The sequence below is a fragment of the Salvelinus namaycush genome, unplaced genomic scaffold (genome assembly GCF_016432855.1).
Source record: "Salvelinus namaycush isolate Seneca unplaced genomic scaffold, SaNama_1.0 Scaffold2473, whole genome shotgun sequence".
NCBI classification, from domain to species: domain Eukaryota; kingdom Metazoa; phylum Chordata; class Actinopteri; order Salmoniformes; family Salmonidae; genus Salvelinus; species Salvelinus namaycush.
In genome coordinates this window covers 23,184-37,638 of record NW_024059312.1, presented here as the reverse complement: position 1 = coordinate 37,638, position 14,455 = coordinate 23,184, and the positions used below count along the sequence as shown (strand labels likewise).

The following is a 14,455-nucleotide window of genomic DNA, read 5'->3' as shown; positions in this document are numbered from 1 at the left end:
GACTAATGCGATTTGATTTGACTAGGCATGAGTCTGTTTAACCAGGTAAGAGAACACAGCATTACCAATGTATCTATCTCTGTCTCCCTCTGGTGTCCAGGACGTGAATGACATGTGGAGTTTCCAGCACCCCAATCTGTACGTTCCAGGCCAGCTGAATCAGTACTTCAGCAAGACAGCCTTCTTTAAGTGTGCCCTCCACAGCGTCTACAGCTCTGTAGTGCTGTTCTTCATCCCCTACGCTGCCATGTACGACACGGTCCGAGACGACGGGCGAGACATTGCTGACTACCAGTCCTTCGCCCTGCTGGCCCAGACCTGTCTGGTCATCACCGTCTGCATACAGGTACAGTACAACACAGTCAACTACCGGAAACATACACCAAGGTAGAATCTCTGAACTGTGAGTTCATCGGGATATGTTAACTTCCTGTACCTGGCCTGACTGAACAGCCAACGGTCTGTCCATATGGACAGTTGTTTGTCCGTCTGTTTGTCCGTCTCTGGTGTTAATTCGTTAGTTATATATTCTCATTTGTCTATTTGCTGCATCTTGCAAGAGGACGGTCCTAACCCCTCCCCCCCCCCCTCCTCCTCTCCCTGTAGCTGTGTCTGGACATGTCCTACTGGACAGCCGTCAACCAGGTCTTTGTGTGGGGGAGTCTGGCCATGTACTTTGTTGTCACCTTCAGCATGTACAGTAACGGCACGCATATCAACTTCCCTGCATCCTTCCCCTTCATCGGTGAGCCATCACAACACTACACTACACTACAACACTACACTACACTACAACACTACACTACACTACAACACTACACTACACCACAACACTACACTACACTACAACCCTACAACACTACATTACCCTACACAACACTACAACCCTACAACACTACATTACCCTACACAACCCTACAACACTACATTACCCTACAACACTACATTACCCTACACAACACTACAACCCTACAACACTACATTACCCTACACTACACTACAACCCTACAACACTACCCTACACTACACTACATTACCCTACAACACTACATTACCCTACACTACACTACAACACTACATTACCCTACACAACACTACGACCCTACACAACACTACGACCCTACACAACACTACCCTTTACAACCCTACACTACCCTACTTTTTTTTTAATTTTTTTTTTTTTACATTTAACCTTTATTTAACTAGGCAAGTCAGTTAAGAGCCAATTCTTACTTAAAATGACAGAAATAAAAATGTAAGTCATTGTACACAACACTACACAACTCGTCATGAAACACTATCTTGACCCGAGACAAACTCTAGCCTCTAGCCTCTAGCTCCTAGCTCCTAGCTCCTAGCCTCTAGCTCCTAGCCCCTAGCTCCTAGCTCCTAGCCTCTAACTCCTAGCCTCTAGCTCCTAGCCCCTAGCTCCTATCTCCTAGCCCATAGAGCTGAAGGAGAAAGATATGAGTAAGCAGTGTGGTTTACATTCATGATGAAGGTTTGTGTGTGTCTCCCCTGCACCAGGCACAGCCAGGAACTCCCTGAACCAGCCCAACGTGTGGCTGACCATCCTGCTCACCTCCATCCTCTGTGTACTTCCTGTGGTCGCCTACCGCTTCCTGTTGATACAGCTCCGCCCCACCATCAACGACAAGGTGGGAACACTGACCAACCACATGTTGTCTTCTAGGAACCACTGACCAATCACACTCTGGTTTTGGGGATTACTACATTTATTAAAGGTCATGAACAGTCAAAATCATGTTTTTCACGAAATTTGGACGATATTTAGATGAAAGCAGATCAAAGTAGGAAAAATGACGTTTGCTTCTAAACTGATAAAGTTGGATCATAAAGGTACTGGTCGCCCCCCCCCCCCCCCCCCCCCCCCCCGTGTCAAACACTTGGATTCACGGGACACCCTAACTCTCTCATTTTAATACACCAATGGTAACATGATATTCTCTTACCTCATTTAAATAAGTACCGCCTTGTAACCAACATCGGAAAAGGTGTGTTTGCAGAGAGGCGTGGTTTACATAGCTAGATAGCTACTCTACTGGTGCCAACATTTGACTTTAGGGTGTCAGCCAACATAATTAAAAGTTGACCCTATTAATCTATGGCAAAGATACTTACTGTATATGTTTCCCCTTTCATCTGTGTCTGGTGTTAGCTAGTTACTGGCATGGAACAACAGGGGGACAAGGGTCGTTCAAAACTCTAATGTAGTTGCCATGTCAACACCTCCGTCAGTGCTGCTGTGAATCGCATCACAAGAGACATGCCAAACGGGAGATGTATAAAACATTTGTCATCATTTGATGCAATTTCAATGTTGTTTGAGTTGCTTTTGTTTATCACCATATTTGAGATGTTTTTACTGCAACGCTGCATCCAAGTTGCTTGACGTAGGTGTTTCAAAGAGCTGTCAGTCAAGGCGAGCTCATGAATGTAAACTCTCCGCCCACTTGTCCTGTCTTTTCAAACTTCCTGGTATTTAGCATTTCTATCCAAAACTAATTTTAGGGGGATATTTTAATCACTCAAAAGGGTATTTTCCATGGGAGTCAGAAAGACTGGGACCTTTAAGGGTTGTATTCCCTGGTATTGTTCTTTTTGTTTTTCCCTGCATTCCTTATTATTTTTACTTTGTTCTTTCTATAAAAAAAGGCAATCATTACTGACCTACAAAACGTTCTAATCTTAAACTCTGCTCTCCTCTCCTCTCCTCTCCTCTCCTCTCCTCTCCTCTCCTCTCCTCTCTTCCCCTCCCCTCCCCTCCCTACCAGGTGATGTTCAAGGTGAGACAGGCCAAGGCCACGCCCCCTCTCCCAGCACGACGAGCCAGGATGCGACGTACCAGCTCCCGCCGCTCCGGATACGCCTTCTCGCACGCGCAGGGCTACGGGGACCTGGTGACGTCCAACCATTTCCTACGCCGTCCCGCCATCACACGCTCCACCGCTTTCACCCCTCTGGGGCGCACCACAGGGTTCAGCCCCATGGGCCGCTCGGCAGGATACAGCCCTACTGGGAACGCTCTGAACTCCAGACCGCAGGAGGTGGAGGTGACATCACTACAGATGTACCGGATGGTGCGAGACTCCGCCTTCTGAAGAACTGCACAGTGCGAGACCCCGCCTTCTGAAGAACTGCACAGTGTGAGACCCCGCCTTCTGAAGTACTGCACAGTGTGAGACCCCGCCTTCTGAAGTACTGTACAGTGTGAGACCCCGCCTTCTGAAGAACTGTACAGTGTGAGACCCCGCCTTCTGAGGGAAGCGAGGAAGAGGATGTGGAGTTGTTGTTTACAGAGGACCAAATCAGGGGGTGTGATATGTAAAAAACATATATCCTAAACATTGACACGTACTGTAACTGTACACACACAAATCTCTATGACGACTGACTTGTCGAAGCGTTCCAAAGACAGTCCCTCGTGTCTGGTTGGTCACCCTCTTTTTTTCCCGCTTCATTACTTCTCCTGTTCCAATCATTGGCCTTTTGTTCCATCAGGAATGTTGTCATGGGGAAACAAACCTCTCCTGTTTCATTCATTGGCCTTGTGTTCCATCAGGACTGTTGTCATGAGGAAACAAACCTCTACAGGTCAACTGTATGCTATATTGTCTGTCAGGACAGGTTGAGTGTGAGGTTCTTTAATTAAGGGTATCAACTGAGGATAAACTATTACACTATACTACAGTATGACTGTACTCAGTGCTGTGACACAACAGGATTGTATACTGCAGTGTGACTCTGTACTCAGTGCTGTGACACCATAGGAACGTTCACTCAGTGTACAAAACATTAAGAACACCTTACTAATATTGAGTTGCACCCCCCACCACCTTTTGCCTTTTCAGAACAGCCTCAATTAGTCGGGGTATGGACTCTGCAAGGTATCGAAAGCTTTCCACAGGGATGCTGGACCATGTTGACTCCAATGCTTCCCACAGTTGTGTCACGTTGGCTGGATGTCCTTTGGTCGGTGGACCATTCTTGATACACATGGGAAACTGTTGAGCATGAAAAACCCAGTAGCGTTGCAGTTCTATGACACAAACAGATGCACCTGGCACATACTACCATAACCTGTTCAAAGGCACTTAAATATTTTGTCTTGCCTATTCACCCTTTGAGTGGCACACATACACAGTCCATGTCTCAATTGTTTCTTGGCTTAAAAATCCTGCTTTGACCTGTCTCCTCCCCTTCATCTACGCTGATGAATTTAACAGGTGACATCAATAAGGGATCATAGCTTTCACCTGGATTCACCTGGTCAGTCTGTGTCATGGAAACAGCAGGTGTTCTTAATGTTTTGTCCACTCGGTGTATACTACAGTATGACTTTGTACTGTGACGCCATAGGAATGCACTAAACCCAAGGCCAGACCAAACCTCTCAGAGTCGTGGGATTTATGCCTCCTTCTATCCTCACCAGCAACAAGCCCTCTCCTCTCCCACTGTGATAATACCAGTATACAATCACACAGGTGTAGAGATGTACTGTACATTCCAACACTAACCATGGAGGGAGTTGGTAGGATTTATACCTTTCCTGTCTCTGGTCCACACTCCATTCCAGTTGGTGGCGGTAATGCACCTTAAAGTTGGTTGCCAACCGTCATATAACATCCACAGAAGATGATTGTGGGAGATAAGATGGACGCTATCACCAGCAAAATCCTGATTGTATGAACAAGTGTTTTTGCCCTTTAAACCAAGCAATGTATTTTTTATATATATACACATTTCGCTGAAAAACTAACTATGGACTTGAACTATGGGTGTTAGACATTCATTTTTTTTATAGAGGAGATAGAAGATCTATCTTCTGTTTAGTGTTGTTCATCCAAGGGCTGAATAAGTTTTCATCCCGAATGGGATAGTGAAATGGTTAGCATGCTATCCATTAGCCCGTGGACCACCTCATCCTGAATGAGATAGCTAGCATGCTAACCATGCTACTGTTAGCCTGTGGAGTGGCTATATCTCAATGGGATAGCGACATGGTTAGCATGCTAGCTGTTAGCCTGTGGAGTGGCTATATCTCAATGGGATAGCGACATGGTTAGCATGCTAGCTGTTAGCCTGTGGAGTGGCTATATCTCAATGGGATAGCGACATGGTTAGCATGCTAGCTGTTAGCCTGTGGAGTGGCTATATCTCAATGGGATAGCGACATGGTTAGCATGCTAGCTGTTAGCCTGTGCAGCTGCTATATCTCAATGGGAGAGTGACATGGTTAGCATGCTAGCTGTTAGCCTGTGCAGTTGCTATATCTCAATGGGAGAGTGACATGGTTAGCATGCTAGCTGTTAGCCTGTGGAGCAGCTATATCTCAATGGGAGAGTGGCATGGTTAGCATGGTAGCTGTTAGCCTGTGGAGCGGCTATATCTCAATGGGAGAGTGGCATGGTTAGCATGCTAGCCATTAGCCTGTGGACCAGCTGTACTTGATGTCGGTGCTATATCAGTAAAGTGTTACCCCAGTGGGCATACACTGGTTGAATCAACTATTGTTTCAATGTCATTTGTCAACATATTGTGACGTGGAATCTACATAGAAAACACATTTGAATTTTAGAATATGTCCTCAACTAGTACTTTTTTCATCTAATTTCAACCATTGAAATTTGGGCAATTTAAATACAATGACTTAACCTGACTAACAGGTTGTTTCATCAATCTATTAATCATCATCACTTTATATTTAGAAATAGCGTAAAAAATGTAATGGAGATTTGTAAAACATTTGTTATCCTATACACTATATATTGGGTGGTTGAAATTGTTTAATTTCATATTTGATTAGACATATTCGACCTTGTTTCAATGTTGATAGTTAAATGGTATATTTGAATCAACATCATTGTTTTAATGCCATGCCATCAACCTAAATAAAGCGGTATATTGAAATGAAAAGGGAAGCCACAGTCCAACGATTCTTGCCTGAACAGTGACTCCTACTGGTATATGAGGGATGATGCACTTCAGTGAGAACGAGTCTAGCATCCAGATGCCTACCTCTATGTACCCTGCTTCGTTTTGGAAAACCAGCTGTGTTCCTTTCAACTGAGCTATCACGTCAACGCACGTATACATTGATCAGCTTCCATACTCATTTGCGTAGACTACCTAAATAACATTGGAAAGTTGAACGTAACTCTTTCTTACACAATCTGTATGTTTACATTTGAGTCATTTTAACAGACTCTCTTACCCAGAGCAACTTACAGCAGTGGGTGCACACATTTTTGTCCATGTACAGTGCATTCGAAAAAATAAAATGTATTTAATCATTTCCCCCCCCTCGTCAATCTACACACAATACCCCATAATGACATCACAATACCCCATAATGACAACGCAAAAACAGGTTAATAGAAATGTTAAAATAAATAAATAATTAAACCCCGGAAATATCACATTTACATAAGTATTCAGACCCTTAGTACTTTGTTGAAGCTCCTTTGACAGCGATTATAGCCTAGAGTTTTCTAGGGTATGATGATAGAAGCTTGACACACATGTTTTTAGGGAGTTTCTCCCATTCTTCTCTGCAGATCCTCTCAATCTTTGTCAGGTTGGATGGGGAGTGTCGCTGCACAGCCATTTTCAGTTCTCTCCAGGGATGTTCAATCAGGTTTAAGTCCGGGCTCTGTCTGGGCCACTCAAGGACATTCAGAGACTTGTCCCGAAGCCACTCCTGCATTGTCTTGGCTGTGTGCTTAGGGTCGTTGTCCTGTTGCAAGGTGAACCTTCACCCTAGTCTGAGGTCCTGAATTCTGGAGCAGGTTTTCATCAAGGATCTCTCTGCACTTTGCTCCGTTCATCTTTCCCTCAATCCTGACTAGTCTCCATGTCCCTGCCGCTGAATAACATCCCCCGTGACGCTTGGCATTCAGGCCAAATAGTTCTATCTTGGTTTCATCAGACCAGACAATCTAGTTTCTGATGGTTTGAGAGTCCTTTAGGTGCCTTTTGGCAAACTCCAAGCAGGCTGTCATGTGCCTTTTTAATGAGAAGTGGTTTCTGTCTGGCCACTCTACCATAAAGGCCTGATTGGTGGAGTGCTGCAGAGATGGTTGTCCTTCTGGAAGGTTCTCCCATCTCCACAGAGGAACTCTGGAGCTCTGTCAGAGTGACCATTGGGTTCTTGCTCACCTCCCTAACCAAGGCCCTTCTCCACCGATTACTCGGTTTGGCCATGCGGCCAGCTCTAGGAAGAGGAGAGAAAGAAGGGAAGTGCTGCTAAGGTACACAATAGTAGGTTTTGGTAGACAGAAGCTGCCCAGCTAGCACAGTGGATCTGGGCCGATTCCTGCTGGGAGTCGGGGAACTCGGCTGAGAGTCAGACTCGGCCGACGTCGTGTGGCCCGAGTCTGGGCCGCCTTAGGCAGTATTACTTATTGCTAGGATGCCGGGATTGAGCTCGGAACAATTCTGGTGTGTTATCTGGCCCAAATGTATTACTTGGGGCTCGGGCTGATTGGGGCTACTCTCTGGCAGAGGATTACATGGGCTGCTTTATATAACATTTAATTATTTATTTATTTTCCCGTATTTTCTCATTGTTTCTGTGATCAAAAAATACAATTAACATGTAAATTAAATTACTTAATTAAGAGTCCTCTTTAAGGATTCCTCTTTTTTGGCACAGCGGTCTAAGACATTGCATCACATCGCAGTGCAAACTGCATCGCAGCAGATGCTAGTTAGATACCCGTGCCGGTAGCGACTGGGAGACCCATGAGGCGACGCACAATTGGCCTAGCGTGTTCCGAATTAGGGGAGGGTTTGGCCGGCCGGGGATGTCCTTGTCCCATCGCACTATAGCAACTCTTCTGACTGGCCATGCGCATGCACGCTGACACGGTCACAAGGTGTATGGTGTTTCCTCTGACATAACAATTTTTTGGGGTGGATGGGTATAATTTGTATGCATAAAATGTATAATAGTAATGTCTAAAATTACTAAATCGGGTAATTTTGTATACATTTATTTATATTTGCATCGGGCCACTTCTGGGGGGATTCTGGTAAGATGCCGGGCAAAATTCCGGTAGACATTGGGCCTCTCAAGGCTAGAAGCATCAGAACCCCTAGAAAGGTAGTTGTAACCTTGATTATGACTGGGCAAAGTGCTAAGAATAGGAGATACATCTATTTTGTGGTACACTAGATAACAGCAAACATGGACCACAATGGTCTGAACAAAGCTGAGGGCAATAGAGCAATATGTCCACTAGATGACAGCAATGGGACCTCTCACGACCCTACAGGAAAGTTGAGAAATCCATATCTTAATTTAAACCAGGGTACTTAGTGGCCTGTAGTTTGTAAATCCCAAAACTTTCCCTTTGATTTAGCTGTTTAAAACGGTACCCTTTTCTACTTGAGGCCGGAACATGATTGAGTACCTGTATGGCTTACTTGTGTTCCGCTAAGCTTGAAGGCGTCTCTCTGTCTGTCCAATTTAGAACACCTTGCACTGTGGACATTCCAATCTGTAGATGACATGAGTGGTTTTGCAGTTAATGAAATGCTTGACGTGATACTCTATTATAGAAGCTGTGTCAACAAAATACTTTTTCTGTGCAATATTTCTGAAATGGTTGCACTGGTTGCATTTTAAAAGAGCCCCTGGGTTGGTGGTCTAACCAAGTTTTTTGAGAGTCACCAGGAAGATGGCTGTGGACTAATTTTTCCTTTAGAGTTGGACATCTCTTAAAGCTTATGACTGGTGGTTCTGGGAAGACTTGGCGCAGTAGCGTATCACATTGGACGATTCCCATATTCTTTTTAATTATTATTTTGATGTTCTCTCCTTCACTGCTGTATTTTGTAACAAAGTACACTCTCTCTGGTGCATCACCAGGCGCTCCCCTTCGCAACAAGTTCTCTCTGTCAAGTCGTCCAGCCCTTATACCTGCATCTTTCAGGACCTGAACGCTGTAGCCCCGATTCAAGAAGCGATTATCTAATTCAGAAGATTTTGTCTGTTTCCTGATCGCAAAATCTGAAGACTCTTTGGAATTGCCCATATGGAATGTTCTCTTATAGCCTTTTGGGGTGGAAGCTGTCTGCCCTCAGAATGTTATTCCCATCTGTAGGCTTCCTAAAGATCGATGTGTGCAAACAACCTACTTCTGTAAATAAGGTATTTCTATTTTTTTTAACATTTGATAAATTTGCTAAAATTCCGAAAAAACAGTTTTTGTTTTGCCATTACGGGGTATTGTGTGAAGTTTGATACAAAAAAGAATAATTTAATCAATTTTAGAATAAGGCTGTAATGTAACAAAATGAGGAAAAAGTCAAGAGGTCTGAATACATTCCAAATGCACTGTATATGACAACTGTCTTCACAACAGCTCTGCTCTGCTCTGCTCCATGAAGCGCATGAAGTATGAGTACCCTGACTTCTGCACAGGCCGCATTGCCGTAAATGCTGTATGGTCACTGCAGACATCGGATTGACCATAAATCAGCTCTGAGTTATAATTGCGTCACAATACGTTTTTGGGGGTTTCGTAACATTTTCTTTTAAAAGTCCAAACTTCATGCGGTTGTACTAGCTCTGTGAAATTAGATCACGGGATATCCCAAAGATTTGATATTGGGCGTGGCATTAGTGTCACGTTCGTTATAAGGATCGGACCAAGGCGCAGCGTGGTATGCGTACATTCTTATTTATTAAAAGAATGAAACACTGAACAAACTAACAAAATAACAAAACGAACCGTGAAACTATAGAAACGAGTGCTGACAGGCAACTACACATAGACATACAAATCACAGAGACCTACAAAAACCCTAGACATACAAAACACCATAGACAATACAAAAACTTGCGTACCCACCCTAGTCACACCCTGACCTAACCAAAATACACTGCTCAAAAAAATAAAGGGAACACTTAAACAACACAATGTAACTCCAAGTCAATCACACTTCTGTGAAATCAAACTGTCCACTTAGGAAGCAACACTGATTGACAATAAATTTCACATGCTGTTGTGCAAATGGAATAGACAAAAGGTGGAAATTATAGGCAATTAGCAAGACACCCCCAATAAAGGAGTGATTCTGCAGGTGGTGACCACAGACCACTTCTCTTCCTATGCTTCCTGGCTGATGTTTTGGTCACTTTTGAATGCTGGCGGTGCTCTCACTCTAGTGGTAGCATGAGACGGAGTCTACAACCCACACAAGTGGCTCAGGTAGTGCAGCTCATCCAGGATGGCACATCAATGCGAGCTGTGGCAAGAAGGTTTGCTGTGTCTGTCAGCGTAGTGTCCAGAGCATGGAGGCGCTACCAGGAGACAGGCCAGTACATCAGGAGACGTGGAGGAGGCCGTAGGAGGGCAACAACCCAGCAGCAGGACCGCTACCTCCGCCTTTGAGCAGGAGGAGCACGGCCAGAGCCCTGCAAAATGACCTCCAGCAGGCCACAAATGTGCAAAGTGTTCCCTTTATTTTTTTGAGCAGTGTATAAAGAAAACAGAGATCTAAGGTCAGGGCGTGACAATTAGGCAGAACTTCACAATTAGTCCATTTTTTTTATTATTAGTTACACAAATGATGGCACTTCATATCAAGAAGGGGAATTAAGGTATTTCAGCACTTGGCAAGGAATTTAAACTAAGTCAACTGGCTGGCTGATGATACTGCATATTTTTGAGAGACAGGATGCAGGACCCATTACTCCCATTTTGTATTGTTTGAAAAAAATGTATAGAAATTAGGGATGCCAATACTGACCAAAAACAAGTATGACCTTTGACCCCCCAAGGTGGACCATAGAGATGTCATTACCATTCCAATTGTTTCATACCTTAATATGTGTTGTATTAGGAAGTTAATAACAGATCAAATTGCTTTAGTTTGTGGAGATTGTTCCCTTATAATACCCTCAATCCTGTTGACAACTAACTACATAGGGGTCATAACATATAACGCAGTGATAGACACATTTACAGTAGCTACCTCTGATACGTGTCTATCATACTGAACTATAACCCACAGACATGGACCTTAAGGAACATCATCAGGTAACACTTTACTTGACACCCAGCATCATAACACGTTATGACACAGTCATAACCATGTCATAACAGCTGACATAACTTGTCACAACCTGTCATAATATGGTCATAAATACAGTACCAGTCAAAAGTTTGGACACACGTACACATTCATGGGTTTTTCTTAATTTTTACTATTTTCTACATTGTAGAATAATAGGGAAGACATCAACACTATGAAATAACACATATGGACTTGATGCGTTATTTTATGGTTGGTTGTGACACCTACATAAGAGTGTCAAACCCCACAAAACCTACCACACAAGGCAAAAGAATCCATTACACCTACTTATATAACATGTTCTGAAATTGACCATATTAAATTATAATTGTAATTGCGCACACATTGATGTCAGACATGCACCTACCCCAATGCTCTGTTTCTGATGACTGGGATGAATGCAGGAGCATATTTCAGGAGCAGGACAAGACACTCTTTGACTGATGACTGATGTAAGGGCATGTATGTGATAGGCCTGTAAGGCTTATGTGATTATGATGTCATAATGCTTCTTGATAGTGTCATAAAGGGTATTTTCTTAGCCCAAGTAAAGTGACACAGGATGGTCATAATGCTTCATGACAGTGTCTTAAAGTGCATTTTCAACAAGTTATTTAAAATATGATGAAAAAAACATTTCTGTTTAAAAATGATTTTCAACAACAACAAAGGACGTAAGGGTCAACCTTTCAAACGAAAAGGACCTTCTTGGCAGGTGTCATAATCAGCCATAAAATAGTGCAATAGTGTAAATATATGGGCCATGACAGTGTTATGACATATTATGAAAGGTTATGACAACTTGGCAGCTGTTATGACATATTATGACAGGTTATGACCATGTCATAATGTGTTATGACGCCGGGTGTCAAGTAAAGTGTTACCAATCATCAATAGACTCTGGTTATCAACTGAAACATTGTAATAATATTCACCATGAACTAGATGTGACTGGTTATCAACTGAAACATTGTAATAATATTCACCATGAACTAGATGTGACTGGTTATCAACTGAAACATTGTACTAATATTCCCCATGAACTAGATGTGACTGGTTATCAATTGAAACATTGTAATAATATTCCCTGTGCCTTACCATACTGTATTAGTTTCATTTGATGACCTCAGACATTGTTTGTGCAGGGAAGCAACACTGTTACATTGGTGCCGTGACCCGGATCACTGGTTGTTGCTGAAAAGGAGGAGGTCAAAGGGGGGTATGGGTAACCGGTGTGAAATGGCTAGCTAGTTAGCGCGGTGCACGCTAATAGAGTTCAATCGGTGACGTCACTCGCTCCGAGACATTGAAGAAGTTGTTTCCCTTGCTCTGTAAGGGCCGTGGCTTTTGTGGAGCGATAGGTAACAATGCTTCGTGGGAGGCATTTGTTGATTTGTTCAGAGGGTCCCTGGTTCGAGCCCAGGTTGCGGTGAGGAGAGGGACGGAAGCAACACTGTTACACAAGCAAGAGCACTGTCACGTTCGTCATATGAATCGGACCAAGGTGCAGCGTGGTATGCGTACATTTTTCTATAATAAAGAAAGAACACTGAACAAACTAACAAAAAAACAAAACGAACGAAACGTGAAGCTATATGAAATAGTGCAGACAGGCAACTAAACATAGAATAAGAACCTACAAACACCAAAGGGGAAATGGCTACCTAAATATGATCCCCAATCAGAAACAACGATAAACAGCTGCCTCTGATTGGGTACCATATCAGGCCACCATAAACATACAAATACCTAGATCTACAAAACCCTAGACATACAAAACCCCTAGGCAATACAAAACCTAGCGTAATCCACCCTAGTCACATCCTGACCTAACCAAAATATAAAGAAAACAGAGATATCTCAGGTCAGGGCGCGACAAGCACAAACAAATCTGGGACCAAGACACCACAGATATGGTGTTCACATTGCAACACTGAACGTGTTTATGCAGTGGAGTCTCTCATTGTGACGAGTCTCTCTTCGATTAAAGTTTTCTTACTGAACATCTTCTTCACTCTGCCCTAGATTTAGGGCAGGACATATATACTTCTCAAAGATGCAGACAATCTTTGCATCTATCACAGATGACTGACGTCTGGGTTAACCACAGACTTTGAACAACAGGATGGAGCTTCAAAAGTTGTTTGACAAAGATAGCAATGGAGTTAACAAAGAGCACAAACCAAGACACCACAGCCGTGGCGTTCACATTGCAACAATCACCCCCACCGTGGGACCAAGATGCCACAGCTGTGGCGTTCACATTGCAACAATCACCCCCACCGTGGGAGAAAGACACCACAGCTGTGTCATTCACATTGCAAATCTCACCCCCACCGTGGGACCCAAGCACCAAGAAAGCCTTCCCTTTCTCTTCACCTCCGCAGTGAGGTGAAGTCATCCTTGGCCTCCCGTGACTCCAACTCAAATTCATTTGTATTGGTCACGTACACATATTTAGCAGATGTTATTGCGGGTGTAGCAAATTGCTTGTGTTCCTAGCTCCAACAGTGCAGTAGTATCTAACAATTCACAACAACACACACAAATCTAAAAGTTAAAGAATGGAATATAAATATCAGATTGAGCAATGTTGGAGTGGCATTGACGAAAATGCAGTAGAATAAAATACAGTTTATACATGAGATGAGTAAAGCAGTATGTAAACCTTATTTAAACATTATTAAAGTGGCAGCAGCCTCTAAGGTGCAGGGTTGCATAACCGGTGGGAAGCTGGCTATAGATGGCTATTTAACAGTCTGATGGCCTTGAGATAGAAGCTGTTTTTCAATCTCTCGGTCACAGCTTTGATGCACCTGTACTGACCTCACCTTCTGGATGATAGCAGGGTGAACAGGCAGTGGCTCGGATGGTTGATGACCTTGCTGATCTTTTTGGCCTTCCTGTGACATCGGGTGCTTTAGGTGTCCTGGAGGCCGTGGCGTATGTGACATGCAGTCATGGGCTTCTGTCTACCAAAACCAACTATTGTGTACCTTAGCAGGGAGGGGGCTGAGCACGCACCCTTGTGGGGCCACTGTGTTGAGGATTTGCGAAGTGGAGGTGTTGTTTCCTACCTTCACCACCTGGGGGCGGCCTGTCAGGAATTCCAGGACCCGGTGGAGGGTACTCTTGGAGGGTAATATGGTGTTGAATGCTGAGCTGTAGTCAATGAACAGCATTCTTACAGAGGTATTCCTCTTGTCGAGATGGGATAGGACAGTGTGCAGTGCGATGGCGATTGCATCGTCTGTGGATCTATTGGGTCGGTAAGCAACTTGAAGGGGTGTCTAGGGTGTCAGGAAAGGTAGAGGTGATATGATCCTTAACTAGCCTCTCAAAGCACTTC

The 14,455-nt window shown here is 43.8% G+C and overlaps 1 protein-coding gene across 1 annotated transcript; it reads left to right on the top strand.

Moving 5' to 3' along the window:
- Positions 1-6: 6 nt before the first annotated feature.
- LOC120039003 (probable phospholipid-transporting ATPase IM) lies at positions 7-5,937 on the top strand. Its single transcript, XM_038984532.1, has 4 exons — positions 7-346; positions 607-745; positions 1,528-1,658; positions 2,796-5,937. Exons 1-4 carry the CDS (start codon positions 68-70, stop codon positions 3,120-3,122), a joined length of 876 nt encoding a protein of 291 aa, XP_038840460.1. The 5' UTR covers positions 7-67; the 3' UTR covers positions 3,123-5,937.
- The last annotated feature ends 8,518 nt before the right edge of the window (positions 5,938-14,455 follow it).

Excerpts from the sequence above, each read along its gene's own strand:
- LOC120039003 (XM_038984532.1), top strand. The coding sequence starts at position 68 with ATGTATCTATCTCTGTCTCCCTCTGGTGTCCAGGACGTGAATGACATG. Across the intron at positions 347-606 it reads TCATCACCGTCTGCATACAG|CTGTGTCTGGACATGTCCTA; the intron begins GTACAGTACAAC and ends CTCTCCCTGTAG. Across the intron at positions 746-1,527 it reads TGCATCCTTCCCCTTCATCG|GCACAGCCAGGAACTCCCTG; the intron begins GTGAGCCATCAC and ends CCCCTGCACCAG.